A 20,655-nucleotide genomic window follows, 5' to 3' on the forward strand; every position below is an offset into this window, starting at 1 on the left:
ACAATTAATTAAAAAATGTCCGAACATAGGTATCTACATCTCAAAATTTTAAAGTTATGCTAGTCATTTCTAACATAATTTTCAAATATAGTGCCAGATTATCTTTTATACTATGAGGAAGTTACAGGAGTAGGCAGCATGCAATAGGGACTACAGATGACACATGTTTTGCTCTCAAAGTTTAAAAACAAAATAGTCAAATTCTGTCTATAGACAAACTTGTATTGACGTTTTAGTACCTAATCTAATGAAGTTATAATGTGCAACACTTCTGTTATAATGATTATTGAGTTTAATGAACCAATAAACTAACAAATGGCGAAAATAAAAAGCTGCTTTCATGAAATAATGTCAAAGAAGTAAGGGGTATGGCTGCAGACATCGAAACAATAACTATTACAAAACAGACTTATTGCATTCTCATCCTCTTACCAAATCATGATAATGTTTAGCAGTTCTTTGTTTTTAATTAATTAAGATGTTATGTTTTGAATGACTAATGAGAAATAACAATTCATCAAGCTCAAGATACGAACATTCTTTGCAATCAAAGCAATGCATCAGCTACTCCAGTTATCAATAATTATTTACTTTTAATTACAATTAAACTGAAAAACTGAAGCCACCGCGAGATGAAAATCAGCGCAGCCATCAATCGTACACGGCAGACTTTCGCGGGCTGTAATTTATTCCTCTATTTAATAAAATATGTAAGTGCAGTCAGCGTGAAACAATTTTCTTTTTCTCGTGCGATCGCCGGTGGTTAGTCTGCGAATTGTGCATGGACGGTTCGGTCGTATTGAGATACTTTCAGTGCTTCGTTAGTGACTGGGTTGTGTTTGTCATTTGTGCGTTTAGGTGATGGAAGTGGCTCTGCCCTGACCGTGGTCAAAATGCATATCTTGGAAATAGGCGCTGAGCATGTAATTTGTTTATCATATTATTACTAATGGATACTCATATCATTCAGATCATATGCTAATTATCTACCAAAATTTTAGGTATTGTTATTATAAACAAATGTCGTACACGCCATACTTATTAGTTTCTTTGAGTTAAGATCGACAGCAAGTAAACAATTTAAAGTTCCCAGAAACTCACTCATTGGACTTAAAAAAAAACAATGTTATGTTTATATTTAAATGGTTAATTAAGGACGAAAAAACCATCATTGATGCATTAACATGTTTCGTGGAAATTGTATATGTATTTATATAGGCACTCATAAATTAATGGACAAAGCAAGTAGATTATTGTAATTAAATGAAAATTTAAATAGTAAAAGTTGTCTAGAAGGCAAATTTTGCATGATAAAATTAGTCAAAGCTATAGAATATAATCATCCTAGATGAGTTTCTGAGGAACATCTTCAGCAACTGATAAAACAGGCCGTTAACGTTCCAAAGTTATGCCACCACACACCTTTTTCTCAAAATAGGTACAGAGTGTTCTCACTCCGGTGATGTTTTTTACGGAAACTCAAATTGTTGTTCCAAATAGTAATGAATATCGTCTATATCTTATTCCTAAAATATCTTTAAGCTGCCTTTTTTTAGAGACTCTTTCAAATCGGTCTAGCATTTCGCCACATTCGTTTTACATAGATAGACATACGATTTTAATAGATAGCAGTAATAAACACATAATCATAAGTTAGTAAAAATAAGGAAAGTAAGTAATAATAAGCAAGTAATAGTAATAATCTGCACATGGATTTAATTTAAGCTTTTATTTATTTATACCTATGTTTATAATTACTACTTACTTTTATTTTCAGTTTAGTATAGATTCATTGTATTCATCACACTTTAAACCTACGTACTAAAATATTATATTTTTTTCAAAAGCCATATAAAAATTGCTTTTGAAGCACCTTTTATATAAAGGGAACATAACTACAATACAAAATAGTAGATTTTTTTAAATAATGACACATCATATAATATGTATATCAGAGCGTCACGCCTATCTTTTGAATAGAATTTGACATAATTATTCATCATTGTTCACGATTATCTACAGAATTCGTATACATTTTCTATCTGATGAATCGAATTGTGTCATTTCGCGTTCCACATTAGAGTATTCTGCAATGTAGCCACTCCCTTGGACCTATTAGATAGGATTGGGGCGGAGAAGGTCATGTTATATACCCTTTGAATTCTTTGTAAACAGCTATTGTTAGTTATAGTTACAATTTATCTTTATTTGAGACCATTACTTTCCGTCTACAAAATGTATTAGTAAACAAAGCAAATTGATATTATGGAATTCTTTAAGGAAACCGGGTAAAGGCTCGATGTGGCAAAATTATGTAAGGGCTTAAGGCTTAGAACTTAATTTTTTTTTACCAGCGTACAGGGATGACCTTTATAAAAAAAAGTCATCCCAGTATGCTGGTATCATTTTAAACAATATTAGGTATTTGTTAAATATTCTTGAAATATCAGCACCATAAAGCAGGTATTATAAATAAAATAATTATGTAACGTGTTAAATTGGTATAACATCAAACTTTCTATTTGTCTTTAGACGAGCGATTTGAAGCTAAAATAATATCATCGCAGTATAAGCCTTAACATTCTGTTATTTTCAAATGTCAATACGTTACGCTCGTAAGTTATTGTCAATTATTATCTCACGATTCCTACCGTCAAATGACATGATCTTGTGTAATTTCGCCGGTAGCAAAGCATGTGTGTTGTAGAAATAAATTTATATGTGTATATTAATTATTATGTGTACTGTATAATAATGAAATAAAATGGTGATCAGAAGTATTGTGGTGCAGGATGAAGAAAATGGTCAAGCCAAAGTTCCTGTTGATGCGGCATTCAGGACCGTCCCTCGCGATCACACCACCTTCCTAGTATGGCGAGTCACGGTATGTACCATAAAACAGGCTTATGATAACTAAAAATAATAATTCATATTACAATGTGTTCTTAAGGTCACGTAGGTACCTACTCTCTGAATTACCTACATCGGGAATCAATGAGAAGACGTATTTGTATATTACACAGGTACAAACTAGGAAGAAGTTTGGTTACTTCTATATTATGATAATATAGCTAAAGCCTTTGTGATGTTTTACGTTAATTGTCCTTTGTCCTTTTTCCTACAAACATAATGTAGCAATACCTTTGAAACAAAACACGAAAAATGTATATTTATTAAGTAACACGACCCTCGTCATCACGGTTCCTATTGACACGATATAGATGATCACGCATTGCGTAGCCGTAGGCATGTTAGGAACGATTCAATAGGCAAGTATTATATGCAAAACTTCAAAACTTTCACTAGCGAAACGGAGAATGCAATTTTTTTTTCTTAATAAAATAATTTGACTAAAATGTTTGTTACAAAAAAATAAATTGACCTAAATCGATGGTTGATTCAGAAAAAACACGCAACTGATTAATGTGCCTAGTGCCTACTATTTCATCTTCATAACATAAGGATATAATATTATAAACACCTATCATATGACGAATTTACACATGATTTTTGTGGATTTAAACGTAGATAGTTTTGCCGCATATGGCTTACCTGATTAACATTATGTTGGTTACATGATACAAAGACTGACATAATATATTAACGACATTGATAGTGCTATCGTGATCAATCTGTCTAGCTTCGCTTGAATGGAACTTAGGAACCGTGACGAAGGATCATTAGCCTTCTTAGGTCAATGTCCAGGTTTATTTATTTAGTATATAGAAAACTTACAGCTAATAATACATTTGTAGCAGGAATAAAACAAGATATAAGGCCAATTACGAGATTTCACATAAGTATATATACCTCCAATTTTAAGATTCATAAAACGTCGGTAAGTAATCAAATTTACATCCCGCAGATTTTATACTAAAAAAAGGCCAATCAGCCTTTTAAAAATTAATTCTTTCGTGCAAAAATATCGTTTTTTTTTGTGTGGATTGCTAAAGTTGTTTTGCTTTTAAATTTATTTCAATCGGTTGGTACATAGCTGTTAAATATCGGATTAAAATACAAAAATATAAATTGACTTCGTTGCACCTATTGGCATAATTAGCAAGTTTTTATAGCTATGGTCGGTGCGACACTGTGAGAAACTTTTTAAAAATAAACACCAACGTTTTATTAGCTCTTTGTGCTGGATCACTCGGAGAAAGTCGCCACAAAAATTAATTCTCTTTGTTAGAATACCAGTATGACTCACCTACATTAAAATTTAATGAGTAAATTGAGATACAATTGTGATATACCCACTATGTGACATTTTATAAACACGCTAGCGACCCGCAACGCATTAGCATAGTGGTTGGTTATCATCTATATATTTCCTCTAATTATTCTTACTCTAACTTTTCATAAGCAGACTCATGTGACTTCACGTTGATTTGATGTACATCATTGAAATTTCCATCCTCTATCGAAGTAAAAAATGAATTAGAATATGTATTTATTTATTATGGAATACGTTCAACAAAGTTCAATCCAATAAGTTCATCGCTTCAGTAGTGCAGAAACAAAAACCTAATAGCTAAAAATAGAAATTAATGTTAACTTGAATACAAATTTAAATAATTAATTTCTACTGCTTATTGTGAAAACTAATAATTCTATGTGGCACAGAAAATTAAGAGAAAGAAAATAACGAGTTGAAAGTACTCATCGGGAAATAGCACTCCAACTAATTTAGCCTTTCTAATAGCCATGATTGCGATCGTTATCGCGACTGTGGGACCGAGTTGCATTACATAAATGATCTCAACGAAGTACGATGCAAATGCACGCTTACGACGCATCCTACTAAACTTTACATAAACAAATCCGAGAGAAAGTTGTATTACAGTTAATTAAGCATATAGCAATAAATTGCGAGATGCATGCGAGAATACGGCACGCGCGGTGGGCACAAGCAATGCGACCATTACCTCGACGTGATTTCAAACAGTATGATTAACCGTCTCAACGAGTCTGCGGCCTTATCTCAGCAATACACTCGGGAACTTTCGTTTTTCCACACTAAATATTGTAGCTTGTTGACATTTAATCTGATAAAAGTTTGCTTTTACTATTGTGGTGTTCCACGTACATGTGTTTGCTTATATCACCTGTTTAATCTTACTGTTTCAACATAGCCGTAACTTGATGTGGGGAGCGGTGCATAAAAAGAGGATATTGCGGTCAGTTTGTGGTTCTCTTTGTGGTATTATTCGTTAAAGAACTAAAAAAGTTAAAACCAGGAAGGAAATTTGTTATTATATAATAAGATATATAACTAGGGTAGATGCCAAGCAGCAAGATAGAATCGACTTTAGGGGGTAGTAAAAACCCCCAAAAACAAGCAGAAACCAGTATGTGCCTAATAAAACGACAAAGGACATGTAGTTAGTACTAAAGACAATTTGTTTTGGGAACACGCGGTCCGAAAACGGTTACTGTAGCATATATTATATCATGTATATATATATTATACGAAGCCAGGCGGGTCACAGTATTTTTTTATACATTATTATTAATTTTATTCAATGTGGTTTGCAGCTATCCGATTGTAGTATACCTTTCCGTTAACCTGAGAACAAAGCTGCTATTGTCAAGTCGTAACGCAGGAAATGAACCGAATGCGAAGTCTTGTGAGGCTATGAAAGCTAACGGAAACTGTGATTCATTCTCACATCTACCGCTATGCAGGGGCTCAGCTGACCGAAACCGGGTGTTTAATCAACTTATAGTGCACGCTAAAAAATTAGACCAACAGATTTATTCGTCACGCTAATGATAAATAAATCGTAATTAGATGTTATCCGTTTCACCTAAATATCACCACAAACATTAAAAACTTGATAGTTTATACGATTTTGTAATGAGAACAATTAATATCGTGTTCGAAGCTCGGATCATCTAACCCGCAGAACGATTAAAAAGCGGTGATATTATATTTATTGCCGTGATTAATATAATATTATGTTATGGCTACTTGCAAGCCTTGCGCGTCCACAAAGGGATTTCCGACTTTAATCTATATCATAAAAAGAGGATTCATGATGGAAATAAAAGGAAAGGACAGGGAGAGCTAAGGAAAACGATACGGGCCACAATAAATACTTGAGTGGTGGAGCACAGAAGTTTTACCATCGATGTGCCTGAATAGGAAATCAATCGCAAGAATCTTGATGCACTTACGCCAACAACACATATCTTCACACTATTTGGTAACATATGAATAGTAACTACGTATACAATGATTAATGTAATCTTTACCAATTATTATTCATGCCACTATTATTTAGTTGTATAAAGTGTATTTTTGTACGCAATTTTACACACTGTATTAATATATTCATAGATTTTAATCAACGAAACGACCACCGGACCGTGGTCGTTAACAAACGCCCCGACAATGTAAACATAATTTATTTCAATACAGATTGTATCTCATATGAAATTAAATTGTCATACCCATAAAAAACGTATAAATGACCGTATGTATGCATAAGGCTACGTATTAATGTTAAGTGTAATAATTGTAGAATAATGGGTGAGCCGCTTAAACATTTAAGAACGTATAAGGGATAGTTTTACGACTTGCTGATAACACTTGTTTTTTTACACTATGTCATTTTAACTAGCGTTTAGAAAGAGATATATAGGTAAGAAATTGTGTTTACAGGAATTAGCGACAGAATTACTCCCCCGCTCGCATTACGGAACGTTTTACGATACTGAAGCATACTTAGTGTATTCCGCGTCTCTTCCTGGGCAACCAGCCGGGCCTGATGTCATTGTGAGTATTGAATGCACATGACGAATTCTATAGCGAGAAAGTTACGACGAGTATTATTTTATACAATTTTAGAGGAAGTATTTTGATAACATCAACAATAATTTTGATAACATTATTATTTAGTTTATTCATAACAATATGATTAGAAAGCTCTATCAAAGTGTAAACTGGACCTTGCCTTTCTTAGATATTCGAACAGAAGTTTTCTCTGAAAGTGTTTCTCAAGAAATACTTTATTAACTGTACGTGAAAGTCGGAATCAATTCTGACATTCGTTGAATTGTGTAAAGATAACATTGGCGTTAAAAAAACTTTACTTACTTAGAATTCTAAGAAACTATTCATGAAAGTGCCGCAATTTGATACAACCACGTCCGATGTAAATATAATGTTTTTGATATTAAGATACCTTTTTTACAAATAATAGGTTTAGTAATACTAATCATAGTTATTTTTAAGTCCGAGGTTCGCACCACTGAGCCACCACTGCTTCTTTTTAAATCGATAACTTATTTTTAACATTACAAAATTATTCCTTACTTTCCTTTCAATATGCTCTAGCGGCGCGAAATAAAGGAGAATGGCAATGGCGAATGCGCTGAGCGTCACGTCCACACGTGGGCCGGCGAACGCTGCAGCTTGGGCCCACTGGCGCTGCGCCGCGCGAGCCAGCTGGCCACGCACGTTGCAGCACCCGTGGTCACGCACCGGGAAACAGCTACCAAGGAGTCACCGAGATTGCTATCCTATTTCCGCGACGGTATAAGGTTAGCAGTTTCAGTATTATAAAATCTAATCATTAACTCCAACTCTATCAAATAAAATTTTATATACAAAGCATGTCACAGATAATATAATACTATACTAGAAGTATAGGCGTAGAATTCTTAAATTTTCTCTTCAATGTAAAATTCAATAATAATATTCAGAGGTGAAATGAATCCCATCGAATGTTTGTTATTATGGAATAAATTTTTGCATTTTATTTTCAGAATTCTCTGTAATAGCTCTGGTAACCTAAACGGAGGAGGTCGCCTATACCGAGTCCGCGGACGCAGACCAGTATTACTGCAACTGGAACCGGTATCTTGGGCTCACCTCTCCTCCGACGGGGTATTCGTGTTGGACACGTCAGCTCTCATTGTTTTGTGGTTGGGACGAGCAGCGAATCTTATCGAGAAGATGTTTGGTGCCAAGGTTGGACTTTATAATATTCTCTTAAATAAATATTTAATTCAGAGTTTATTTTTCTTAATTTTATATTATCTAAATAGATTGCGTATAGGATGGCCCGCGGTGCTGACAAAGGCATGATGACCCGTCGAATCACAATAGCTCACGACGGATACGAGCAAACGCTGCCACCGGCAGACCGAAATCTTTTAGACGCCGTGTTGGATCTCCGTGCTCGTTCCGTAAAACCAGTGGCTCCAGGGCAAGACCCTCCTCGCCCAGCTCGACTCTACAAAGTTACGCAACCGCCAAGAGCTGCTACTATGACTGTGCCTTCACAGAAACCAGCTGCCCGTCTAGAAGAAATTAAACGAGCCCCACTTCACAAAGCCGATTTGAATGAAGACGTAAGTCAACATTATATTACTGTTTATTTCAGATATAAGCTTGTTGTCATACTATTTTGTAACCTTTTAACGATAACTTGCAGAACATATACATACTAGACGCAGGTTCGCGTGGTGTTTGGGCATGGGTCGGATTAAACGCTCCGAAGCCGCACTGCCGCGGCGCACTAGCCGCAGCACGCGGCTTGGCGCGCGCGCGCCGCTACTCCGGGCCCGTGTCGGTCGCTGTATCTGGGCGGGAGCCCTTAGAGTTCGCGGCGCTGTTCCATGAGTGGAACTGGTGCGATTCGAGGCGGGACGTGAGGCTGCGCGCCGCTCGCGCCGCTACCACGAAACTGGACGCTGTTAGCCTATCCACAAACGCGTGGTTAGCAGCCGAGGTAAATGAGTTAAGCCGTAATTTTAAAATATCATATCAGTGCCTGATTCTAAATTGCAACATTAAACGTGGTCTACATATAACGTTTAAGTTGACTATTTACCAAAATTAAAGCAGTAACAATATGATGCTCAGGCCCAGGTACCGGACGACGGCTCAGGAGCACTGCGAATGTGGCGCGTCCGACGCGAAGAGGAGTGTGAGCATGAGCGAAGCGCGTTGCAAGAGCTGGAACGGCCGCAGCAGGCAGTCTTTTACGATCGCGACTGCTACATCGCCCTCTACACTTACCACGCTCCTACTGGCGATCAAACTATTTTATATTACTGGATGGTAATTACACAATTTTTATCATAAAAATTGCTAATCACATGTATCGTTATCAAATGAAATATGAAAAAAGAAACACATGCACAACATTTCTGAATCGTTCTATACGATAGGTACACCAATAATTTTGGTTCTTATGGAAAAATAGTTTACGTCTAAAACAGTTACAACTCCTTATATATAATATGACATAAATATTATGTACACTATGGTGTTCCGACTGACCTCGATAACATTTTATTACAGGGTGGCTCTTCGCCAAATGATCTGAGGAATTTGGGTGCAAAGGAAGCCAGAGACCTCTACATAAAACTAGGGCGTCTTCCCATTCAAGTAATATATTTTTGTAACTTAATTATACTTTTGTTATAGTATTGAAGATAATATTGACCTGAAATAATAATAACAATATCGTTACAGGCTTGGGTTTACCAAGGCAAGGAACCAGCGCATTTTCTTCAGATATTCAAAGGACGTATGGTTACTTATTGTGGCAGTGCGACTAATTATGACCGTAAGGAAATATTTTTAAATGTAATAAATCAAAGCCTCTCTAATTTAGTCTTTACTTAAAATAATTTCCTAAAGCCTAAGATGAAATCATATAAAACTGTGCTGCGCTCTTCCAAAATAAGTATGAGGATCTGGGCTACTTATATTGAAGTTCCATACGTGTAAAGAAGTGGATGGTAGATCGAAGCCTTCTCATCTGTTTCATAAGATCCAAATGATCCGAATATCAACAAAATATACAATTTCGTACGTTGGGTTACAAAACTTTAGTAAAGACATTTTTGCAGCCAGCGGTCGGCGCGTGATCCCGCCGCCGCGAGCGCTCGTCCGAGTCTCGGGACAGTACGCACGGGAAGCCCGCGGGGTGGAGGCATGCGGTACGGCGGGGGCGACGGGCGCGGGGGCGGGCGCGTGTTTCGTGCTGCGCGAAGGCGCGCGCGTGTGGGTGTGGTGCGCCGCCACCGCCACCGGCGACGAGCGGGAGGTCGCTAAAAACATGGCGGCCGCGGAACATGTGCTTGTGATGCAGGGTATACTAATCATCTTAATAAAATTCAACCTGTGTTTGCCTGAAAATCGGAGGCACTGACTTAACTTATATTTATTGATAATCTGAATTCTAAAGCACAGATCATAAAAGACTATGAGTAGTGTCTAGAATATTTCGAGAATGTAGATGATCCATAATTACTTGTCTTTTTCCTTAAATCTTAAAAGCCAGTCCAAATAGCACAATTCACGTTTAACTAACGTTGGGCTATTGATTGATCAAAATTGATTAGTAAGAAGCAGCATAAGCATATTTTAAAGGCACCAATAAACATAATGACATTATATACAATATTTACTCTTTTATTTTCAGGAAAAGAAAAACCAGACTTTTGGGCTGCTTTGGGGGAGAGACGTCATCTGTTAATAGCATCACCGCTGAAACAAATGGAGCGACCGCTACCACCACGCTTGTTCTACGTCTCCATTTGTCCACCCGCACATTATTCTTGTAAGAATTCCTCTCCCTTAACATTTAAATAAAATTTTGTATTTACAATATTCTGTTCACCATATCGTTCAATATACCTTTCTAGTTGTGATTTGTTTTATCACAGAACAGGTCCATAATATGTCCTGCAATATTTCAGTCGAGGAGATCGTGTCCTTCAACCAGTACGACCTGGCTCCCGAGATGGCGACAGTACTGGACGTGCACGCGGCCGTTTATGTGTGGCTCGGAGCGCACTCTTGCGTGCGCGCTAAGGATGACGCCAGGAACATCGGTCTTGCGTATTTATCCAATGGTAATGCTGACATGCGTTTTATTTTTATTGAGCAAACTAGCTAATTTAGTTTTATTAAAATAGCTAGCTATCCGCAATCAGAATAAAATAGATCTACAGCGTGTTTCATTTGAACATTTGAAAAAACTGCTGTGCATATTTTATGGATATAGTTCGTTAACTAATTTTTTTTTTCCTTAATATTTGCTAGTCAAATTTATATTAAGTTCCTTTTCATTGATAAAATACATATTTATTGATTAATCATTCTGTATAACGATTTTTATAGATCCAGCTTCCCGCGATCCGGAAACACCAATATTTGTCCTCAGCCAAGGACGAGAACCGCCCAATTTTACTGGATTCTTTCCGCATTGGAAAAATTCTATGTGGAAGGTAAGGATTTTATAATAAAGATCAACTTATACTAAATACTTAAACAGCACACAAGCAGAAGTTCCATCTTTCTTGCTTTCTCAGTCCAAACTTTTTCAATCTTCTAAAATAGACCCTTTTCTAATTATTTTCAGGGTCATAAAACATTTAGTGCAATAGTTAGCGCCTTAGAAGGAAAAGCGATAGTGCAAAATGGAAACAGCGCCCTACAAAATGGTAATACTGAAAATCAATTCGACCAGCACGAAAAATATCCGCTCTCAGTTCTTCGAGGTCCCAAAGAACACATGCCATTGGATGTTGACCCACTCACCAAAGAGGTATAGTTATGAGCTCAATGTGTATGATGTAATTTATAAGATTCTAAGAATTCTGCTCCTTTCAAAATGTATCTTTACCCTTAATACAATTTTATGCAGTTTCACATAATCAAATTCAAATATAATATTTTACATCTACATTACATAATATTTAACGTTTCCAGCTTTACCTCACACACGACGACTTCGTTTCAACGTTCAATATGCCGTATAGCGAATTCCGAACGTTACCGACTTGGAAACAAAAGGATATCAAGAAATCTGTGGGACTATTTTAATCACAACTTTAATCGTCGCACCAGCACCGAATATTCTAGTGTAGTTTCATAATTGTCACAAAAATTTATGGATATTGTTATAAACCTATTGGATGTTATTTTAACTAATCTATGCATAATTATTATTACGCAATAAGATCTTCTTACTGAAATTTTAAAATGAAGTTATTGGGTGATAAAAATGATTATAATTTTTAATTATTCTATTCATAGAGTCAAAACAGCTTTTATTATTTAGTAGATAATTAGAATGTATTGCATTGTATACATGGAAGTTAATTTTAAACTATAAATTAATATATTTAATTGTGATTGCTTTTTAATTGATGCTTTAAAATAAAAAACTTATTTTTAAAATGTTATTTATTTTTCACAAATGTAGCACTTAATAGCTAGGCATTAATTATATGATAAAATTAATAATTATCTTTACAATATACAAATTCCTTAAAAAATCCATAAAATATTGGTTTATTTCAAAACATATGTACAATATAACTATCGATACATAACATAATAATATGCCTACATGATATGGGTGTGGGCCGTGTAGCTAAGGCACGTGGTATTAGTATTGCATGACACATGTAGGTGTTTATCGGACGTACGTAGCTTACGTGCGTATACGCACATATAACAATTACGTCATTCAAAAATCTCTAAATTTTTTTTCCTAACAATTTCTCAAAAATATCAATATGTATATATGCCCAAATACAATATAAGCAACTGTTATTCCAAAAAGAGTTAGTTTTAATTGAGAAGCTAGCTAGTTAGGAACTTACAATTTTAAAATGATAAATAAGATTACGACGACATAATATGTAATATGATATTAATATTAATAATAAATAATTAACAGAATGACGAGAATAATAATTAATTGTTCGGTATAAACATGTTACAAATTGCCGACGAATTGGGAGTATTTCTGAAACCGCCACCTTATCCATTGCTAATAAAAATACTCCCGAAAAATGTCAAGCAACTATATCGACATATATAATGGCATAAAATAACTATTCTGAATGACAGTTCTGAAAGCGCAAAGTTAGACATATTTTCAAATAAAATGCAAACATCACATCAATTTGTAAATTTCCCAAAATTTCTTTGGCAACACAAAAAATATCGAAAACTGCATAACAAAAATATATTATAACGATACGTGATGGAATGACACAAGCAATGCAATAGCTGCCCTAATATAAATTTTAAAAATGCATCTCAAAAATAAGCGTAAAAAACTACGATGAAAGTTCAATTTATGAGTGTTAAGTACGTAAATTTGCAACAAACGAGCGCTTTGATAAACAATGATTAATGCTTCTGAGCTTAACCTATAAAATATAGAAGCGGATAACTGATCGAGCGACAGAAGATAACTTGAGTCGATATAAAACTAAAGTAAACAAAACAACGTATGTAGCATTTCGTGGGAATGTTAACAGTTTGTAGAGCAATAAAAAGGCAAATTTAACATTTAACGAGAACCACAGTAACAACAATGCGTTGGAGGCCAGCGTTCATTAGCACCACGGGTGTTGCCGAATTAACTATATCACAGCTCCGAGCCCGCTTCCTGCGACCGCCCACTAAGCGTTTCCTGCATTCGATGCCAGTCCAAATCCTCGGATATTCTTATTAAAAACATTAACTAAATAGCTTTGATTGTAATCTAATTGTGAGTTTACTAAACTTCACTTTTACGGCTTAGTTCGCCTTGATTATAATAAAAATAAAAAAAAAACAAAGTTTATAAACGTCACAATTTCTTGAACCAAAGCTTAATACAAAGAAGTTGAACACAAAAGGAAGAGGTGATCAAATCCGCAAAGTGTACTTCAACAATTGATTTGTACTTTAAAAATCACGACTAAAGGTAATAACAAGAGTACACATTGGTAATGCACTATTTGACACATAAACTTAATTATCACTTAATTGGTGTTAATTTACACAACCATGCGTAAGCCCAACAGTTATTATAATAAATACACAATACATTTGTACATTAATTTCTTTGTTAATAGTGGTTTTTAGGGCACAGAGACACGCTGAAAACAAATTGGCACCCATTTATCCAGAATATACTTCGTAAAAATTCAAAGCTTAAAGACTTTATTGCTTTCACTGTAAGGCAGAAAAGAATTACTTAGTACGCTTAGGCAGTGTTATTTTCTTATTTAACGGATTAATTTTCGAATGATACGATGAAGATTCATTTTTATAATATTCGTTTTTAAACGATCGATAACATTATTTTGGTAGGACCAAAACAAAATATTACCGGGTTGGATTCGCCACTCTCGTTAAAACAAGAAAATTTCTGTGTTCGAAACGTTTGAGCAAAATGTGAAATTTCAGTAACACTTATGGCACTCGTATTCGTTAACATGCAAATAGCAAGGAGTGACTTCAATGTTCTTAACCTACAATATGTTGTGCCCAAATATTCACTTGTATAATGATTAATACACGGACATGGGTGTCACAGCTGCTGCTGTCGCATAACCAGTGCACTTCTTTAAATAAATTCTACTCAATTCCCATCGGCTTATGTGTTTATATTACAAGTGATTACGTATATAGTAAAAAATGTGTACTTTACGCACTGCGGCCTTCAATTGAATTATCAAAGCAATTTATAACCATGGTAATTAATTGACCATCAGCCTCGTAAAAACTGTTTAATGAATCTCCAATTGTCGTTTTATATTTACAAAACGTCTAAGACTACGAGATAAATAGGTCGTCACCAAGCTGCTGTATAAAAATATATGTTATAGGGGTTATAATTCAATGATATTGTCATATGTTACATTCACGAATAGTTCTGAGAGATTTGAGAGTATCATATCGAACCACATCTTCAAAGCTAAGCTTTCCCGATACCGTCTCGCATGCAAAACATTTTAAAGCACAAATCCGCACCAACAATTTGAAAAACCTATTCTTTTCCAAACGCATACCTATATATTACATATTATAGAATAAGGAAAATACAAAATTGTCATAATATCAACACAATGTAACTAAATATATTTACAAAAGCAAACAAGATATTTGAAATGTTAAAATATACTTTCCAAAAAAAATTCCATTATGATATTATCTGATCTCCAATATTCAGGAGTTTGTCATATAATTTAATAAGTTTTGTATAATAATATATTGTAAGTCATATTCCCATAAACGGGGAGCTTCAATATACTGTTGAGTGATATTCATGTAAATATTATAGGAAACATATGAGCAAGTGTCATGAACAATAAATGAGAATTAGTCTTTTCTTTTAAAAATTGACGCTTAGAAAATTTACCGCCTTTGATTACTAGTACAAGATATCATCATAAAGCTTTCTTAACTTAACTCATGTCCAGTGTTTTACTGTCGAACTCAAATAATCAACATTGTTCCAATATTGCTGTATATAATATGTAAACAAATAATGTTAATTAAATTTTTACAATAGCCAAGTCAAATTCTCATCTTCAGATCTATACTTAGTAACTAAATTTAGTACAAAAAAAAAATCAAACAAAATAAGTACATGAAATAAACTATCACAGCGACAACGCTGGCAATAAATTTGGACAAAAAATTTGGACGAAGGATGAAATCTATGGACTAGTTAAACTGGTATATACATATCTTAAAATATTAAACTTTCATTCGTATCGGCGACGTAACAATATTAATCATACGGTAATAACGATAGAACGAAATGTAAAAAAATGCGACTTAAACGTCTAACGTGAGGCCTTAGTATGCACCAGTGAGTTATGTAAAAGTAATAGTCGTAGGCCACATCGAAATCGTCTTAAATTGAACTAAGGTCGTTTCGCAATCGAGTCGTAGGTATTGACTCCTCCGCCACTGAGGGTGTCTTTCGACATGTATGAAAGCCTGAAGTTCCGGTATGATAACCGGTAAAAACCGGTATAATACCGGTATAACCGGTCAAGTGTTACAATTGGTATTGATTGGTTAATTGGTCGAGATCAGGCAGCGGTTGGCGCGCCGAGTCACTGGCGCGGCAAGGACGCGTTGGCGGGCAGCGTGGAGCTGCGCTGCGACGCGTTCATGTACGCCACTTTCAGGTTCGACCGCATTGAATCCCTGTTAACAATTCGCATGTTGAGATAGTTATAATAAGTTTTATTTGGAATTACAGTATAGTGAAAGCGAGACTTTATATTATAATCGGAAAGCCTCAATTTATTGCAGTTATTGGAATTATTAAGTGACATCATTGGGTGTTAACTAAAATTAATTAACTAAGCTGTTATCGTTAGTCTTAAAGATTTTTTTAGATAAATAGTATTTTCCAAAATAGCAGACTTAGTCGCCTGGTCAATCATAAATACTGCTTGCACGGACGACGTAGACTGGCACCACTAGATTTTATATTTTGAGTTATTTTTACTAATACGAACCAAAGTCGTCGGTATGTACGTTTATACGGGTGGTGGTACGGTCGGCGCGCGCCAGTTACCTGGGCGACAGCTTGGTGAGGTCGTGGTTGGTGTGCGCGGCGCGGTACCCGTAGCGCTGCACGCGGCGGGCGAGGCGCGCCACCCAGCGGCGCTGCTCCGTGGCGGCGGGCGCCAGCAGCAGCAGCTCGCGCGCGCGGTCCGCGTGCAGCTTGCACGCCGCCACGCCCTCGCCGCCCGCCTCCGTCACGTGCTCCGCGTGCACCTTCATGCGGCAACCTGCCGCCGAACATTCGCATTCACATCAAATTGGAACAAGACGTTTCAGTTACTCGCACTGGGACGATCATTAAAATTTTTTACTATTACTGAAAACATTCGATCATCACTCACGTCGACACTCATAGGCCTGCGGCGGACGGAACATGTGCCAGAGCGGGCGCGTGCACACCTCGCACGCTGTCGGGATGTGGTACGTGATGCTGACCAAGTCGTGGCCCTTATGTTGCACTGTGTTACCTGCAAATTTTTTAATTAATCGTTACATATGGCACAATACAATATGTAGTAATCGCACAGAGCTACATATAGAAAATTAAGCACATATAAAGTTCAGCAGATATGCTGCGGGTACAGAATATACGTATACAATTACACAGTGAGACAAGAGGCGACATACCGGCGTGCTCGGCGGCGTCGGCGGGCTGCTCCTGCGCGTCGCCGGGGCGCCGCGCCTCGCCCTCGCCCGCGTACAGCAGCTGGAAGATGCGCGGGATGTCCTTCGCGTCCGCGCGGATCACGTCGCCCTGCGTCACCGAGCGCACGTGGAACACCTTGCTGTAATTATGTATAGGGTTTTAACAATAGTTTTTTAAGCGGTTAACAGAAATTTATATTAACTTCAAAGAGTTATTTTAGAATTGGTCTATCACAAATAAAGAGCATATCCATGAAACAAATTCATATTTTCATTTTAACCCAAAAATGTGAACGTTTGAAATCTTGTTGCGTAAATAAAATTGCTGACAGTACAACAACCTTTTGTTATTTGTCTCGGTTTTATTTATATATTTCTTACTTTTTTTACACAAATCCAATTTCAATTATAATGCGACACATATTATTATTATACGTATTACTATTGTACAATAGCATTTTTATGAACTATTTTATAATTATACTTAAAGTAAAAGTATAACAAACCAACCTCAAATCCAAAATCATGACCGGATCCGTGGTGTTCTGCTTATCGTTCTCGCTGTTGTAGAATATGATCTTCTTGGAGGAGACCACCACGTACTGCTTCTTCCAGCCGTGGCGGCGTATGTTCTGCTTGAAGGGCACGGAGAGCCAGCCCTCGAGCGTCTGCTCCGTCTCGCCGTCCTCGGCGTCGGCGGACGACTGCGACGCCGTCTCGCTGGTGAGCGCCGCGAGCTTCTCTTTCAGTTGCTCGATTTCCGCGTCTTTGCTGTCCACCTGAAATTTTATGAGGTTTTCGGAAATTGTAAAAATATCTATATTAACGTTTCAGAATTGACACTTATGATGAAATCATAACCGAAATAAGCATTATAAAAGATATTAAAGATTTGTAAAATAGGCACTAAAAACGCTTCCGAATAAAATCCTTTAATAAAACAAAGTCCCTATGTATGCTTAAATCTTTACAACTATACAATTGATCTGAATACACAAGTGATGGGGTTTTTTTATAGATAGAATAGAGTGATTCAAGAGGAAGGTTTATATGTATAATAACATCTATTAATCTACTCCAAAATTAACGCGTGCAAAGCGGCGGGAAAAAGTTAGTTATAAATAAAAAGTCAAAAGTGAGATTTTGATGAAATTTAAAATCTTTGTTTGATTTTATTAAATGATTCAGTGGGAGAAAGGGGGGGCGTGTAATCCGTTAAACCCTGGCTACACTCATAGCAAGCATTAAAAATAACTTCTCATGGTAATTTTAATTCAATTAAAACAAATACACACTTACGATTTAAATAAATAACCTATCTCAATACAGTGCTCAGTTCAATTGATTATAAAAGTGACTAACAGAATAAACCGAGTTTCCTATATTGTGTTTGAACACGACTGATTGATAATGGAAGCAATAAATTTTCATGTGACTAATGAATGAAACTGAACGCCGTAAATCACTATGGAAATATATTAATATACACGCAATTACCATAACAGTAATGACTCACGGCAGTGATTAAAGAGACCGCCTTACTATTTGCGTTTTGATATTTGTATCGAACAGAAACTATAAAATACTTAAAAAAAGAAAAATAAAAAATAAATTAAGTGACAATTATTTTTAAGTTAGTGATATTTACCAAAAAGGAAGAAAAATATGTAGACAGAAAATAAAAGTGTATTAATCACCTCCATAGCCAGCCGGAGCCTCGTCTGCTGCTCCTCGAGCAGCTGCTGCTGCGACTCCTGCAGGTCTCGCTGCAGCTTGGCGATGTGCTGGTCCGACTTCTCCTTCTCGCGCGTCAGCTCCTGTTGCAGCTTGCGGTAGTCCTTGTCCTTGCGGACGGACATCTTGCTCTTGTTCTTCGTGGACGCCGGGTTCATGTCCTTCCTAATGGCGGAACGCAATATGCCGTTTTAGTGTGTGCACCATTTTGTCTGTTTCACTGATCGATTTTTTATGGACAAGTAGGTGATCAGCCTTCTGTGTCCTGCCAGACCGAGACGTTTTTTTTTTTTGTGCGTCCCCGCCGGGAGTCGAACCCAGGACTTCTCAATTCTACGCTAACGCGTTAACCACTATACCAGAGGCGATCCCCCATACCCAGTCAGTAGGGGACACGGGACTTCACACCATTTTGGCGTTTTACACGTACAACAATAAATAAAGAAATTCTTAAAGTCAAAAAATCTTCGGTTAAATTATTGTTTATAGTTGCAAAACAAAAAGTTAAAAAAATAAACATAAGCCAGCACATATAATGATAGGACATAAATCTAAGTCAAAATTATTGATTATTAAAATTCTAGTATCGCTGGTTGATAAAAATCAGAAGATGTGGTTAGACTTTTACATGCGTTAAAAATTATTAACGTTATCATATTATACACAAGGTTCTGGCCAAACAATTTCTTTATACAATCGCTGGATAACAAGATTCCTTGAGGCGTGATACCGCAAGCGCACCTGTTCATAATCTCGGCGAGCTTGTTGACCGCCTGCTGCTTGAGCATGATCTCCGAGTTGAGCTTCTTGTTGAGCCGGTCCACGTCCTCCTGCAGCCGCTGCAGCGTCGCCACGCGCTCCGCCAGCGCCGTGCCGCTTCGTCGCAGCTCGTCCACCTCCTGCGAACATTGCGCGTATTTTAAAAACTTTATTTTTTTCTGTCATCATATATGCAGTGAACACTTATTGTACATTCAGAATTTAGATTAATAAAGACATATGACAATGTACAGTCTACGAAGCTTATCGCTTCAAATTTATTATAGTTGACCATATGCCTTACCATAAAAGATATATTGCACACACTAGAAATTCATGTGACAGCCCAAGCTGAGGTTGCACACATTGCTATGACAGCCCAACCCGGGTTCGTGATCTCTGTCAAGGGAGGACGCCCTTGAGCGTGTTCTACCAGGGCGCACGCACACGACCGTACTAAGATATAGTAGTCATACAGACTAAAATCGAGATCACACCTTGCGCTGCAGGTCGATGGTGGCGCGGTTCTCGTGGTCGCGGTCGCGCAGCCCCTGCACGAGCGCGTCGCGCGCCGCCAGCTCGCTGCGGTGCTGCGCCAGCGCCTCGCGCATCTCCAGCTCCTTCATCGTCTTCTCCTTCTCCAACTCGCCCACCGTCTCCTCCGCTATTGACCTGAGTGTTGCGGAAGAGCTCTCGTTACACATCTTACATACAAAATTCAATGTTAATGCCAGCACAGAAGGTTCTTTCGGTGTGATGACAGAATTGAACAATAAAAAAATTATGAGAATACACTAGTTCAATAGAAAATGATTAATGTAGTTTATTACAGTATTCACTACCCTATATATACATATATGAGTTTTCATTAGATGGGAAATCTCATGTGTCATAGAAGTGCACAAACGTGGTGGCGATACATTACTGAGATAATTTCATAAGTCTAAGATAATGTCTTGATATTTATAAATACTAATTAACAATTTAATATCATTTATTTTAAACACAAATTTTGTTTTAATACGTTTTGAGAGAAGAGTTGGAAAAACAAACAATAATAAAAATATTACTATAGTGCAGGTTATATTCATATTAAGAATGATAAATTCAACTTGAAATTGAATGTCTCAGTAAAGTAGTGTTAAATAAGGTATCTTATATTGGCATTAAAATGCACTTTA

The 20,655-nt window shown here is 36.6% G+C and overlaps 2 protein-coding genes across 2 annotated transcripts in view; one reads left to right on the forward strand and one right to left on the reverse strand.

The window, feature by feature from the left end:
• Positions 1-765: 765 nt before the first annotated feature.
• LOC119832026 (villin-like protein quail) lies at positions 766-11,956 on the forward strand. Its single transcript, XM_038355615.1, has 16 exons — positions 766-923; positions 2,792-2,884; positions 6,665-6,778; positions 7,340-7,545; positions 7,771-7,975; positions 8,053-8,358; positions 8,442-8,738; positions 8,873-9,070; positions 9,314-9,400; positions 9,488-9,581; positions 9,868-10,110; positions 10,443-10,580; positions 10,720-10,875; positions 11,144-11,250; positions 11,385-11,570; positions 11,735-11,956. Exons 1-16 carry the CDS (start codon positions 894-896, stop codon positions 11,846-11,848), a joined length of 2,574 nt encoding a protein of 857 aa, XP_038211543.1. The 5' UTR covers positions 766-893; the 3' UTR covers positions 11,849-11,956.
• Positions 11,957-12,196: 240 nt separating this feature from the next.
• LOC119832015 (rho-associated protein kinase 2) overlaps positions 12,197-20,655 on the reverse strand; it is a 16,255-nt gene continuing 7,796 nt past the window's right edge. The window contains exons 6-13 of the mRNA XM_038355603.1: positions 19,972-20,145; positions 19,457-19,614; positions 18,679-18,880; positions 17,492-17,760; positions 16,964-17,121; positions 16,678-16,803; positions 16,347-16,563; positions 12,197-15,970 (exon numbers count right to left, since the gene is read on the reverse strand). Coding sequence (XP_038211531.1) covers positions 15,877-15,970; positions 16,347-16,563; positions 16,678-16,803; positions 16,964-17,121; positions 17,492-17,760; positions 18,679-18,880; positions 19,457-19,614; positions 19,972-20,145 — 1,398 coding nt within the window. The 3' untranslated portion in view covers positions 12,197-15,876. The remainder of the gene's footprint in view (positions 15,971-16,346; positions 16,564-16,677; positions 16,804-16,963; positions 17,122-17,491; positions 17,761-18,678; positions 18,881-19,456; positions 19,615-19,971; positions 20,146-20,655) is intronic.

The sequence above is a fragment of the Zerene cesonia genome, chromosome 1 (assembly GCF_012273895.1).
Source record: "Zerene cesonia ecotype Mississippi chromosome 1, Zerene_cesonia_1.1, whole genome shotgun sequence".
NCBI lineage: Eukaryota > Metazoa > Arthropoda > Insecta > Lepidoptera > Pieridae > Zerene > Zerene cesonia.

What these genes read in the sequence shown, in the direction of transcription:
- LOC119832026 (XM_038355615.1), top strand. Translation starts at nt 894, where the DNA reads ATGCATATCTTGGAAATAGGCGCTGAGCAT. An exon ending in AGAAGATGTTTGGTGCCAAG is followed by an intron (nt 7,976 to 8,052) that starts GTTGGACTTTAT and finishes TTATCTAAATAG; the next exon opens with ATTGCGTATAGGATGGCCCG. An exon ending in ACATGTGCTTGTGATGCAGG is followed by an intron (nt 10,111 to 10,442) that starts GTATACTAATCA and finishes TTTTATTTTCAG; the next exon opens with GAAAAGAAAAACCAGACTTT.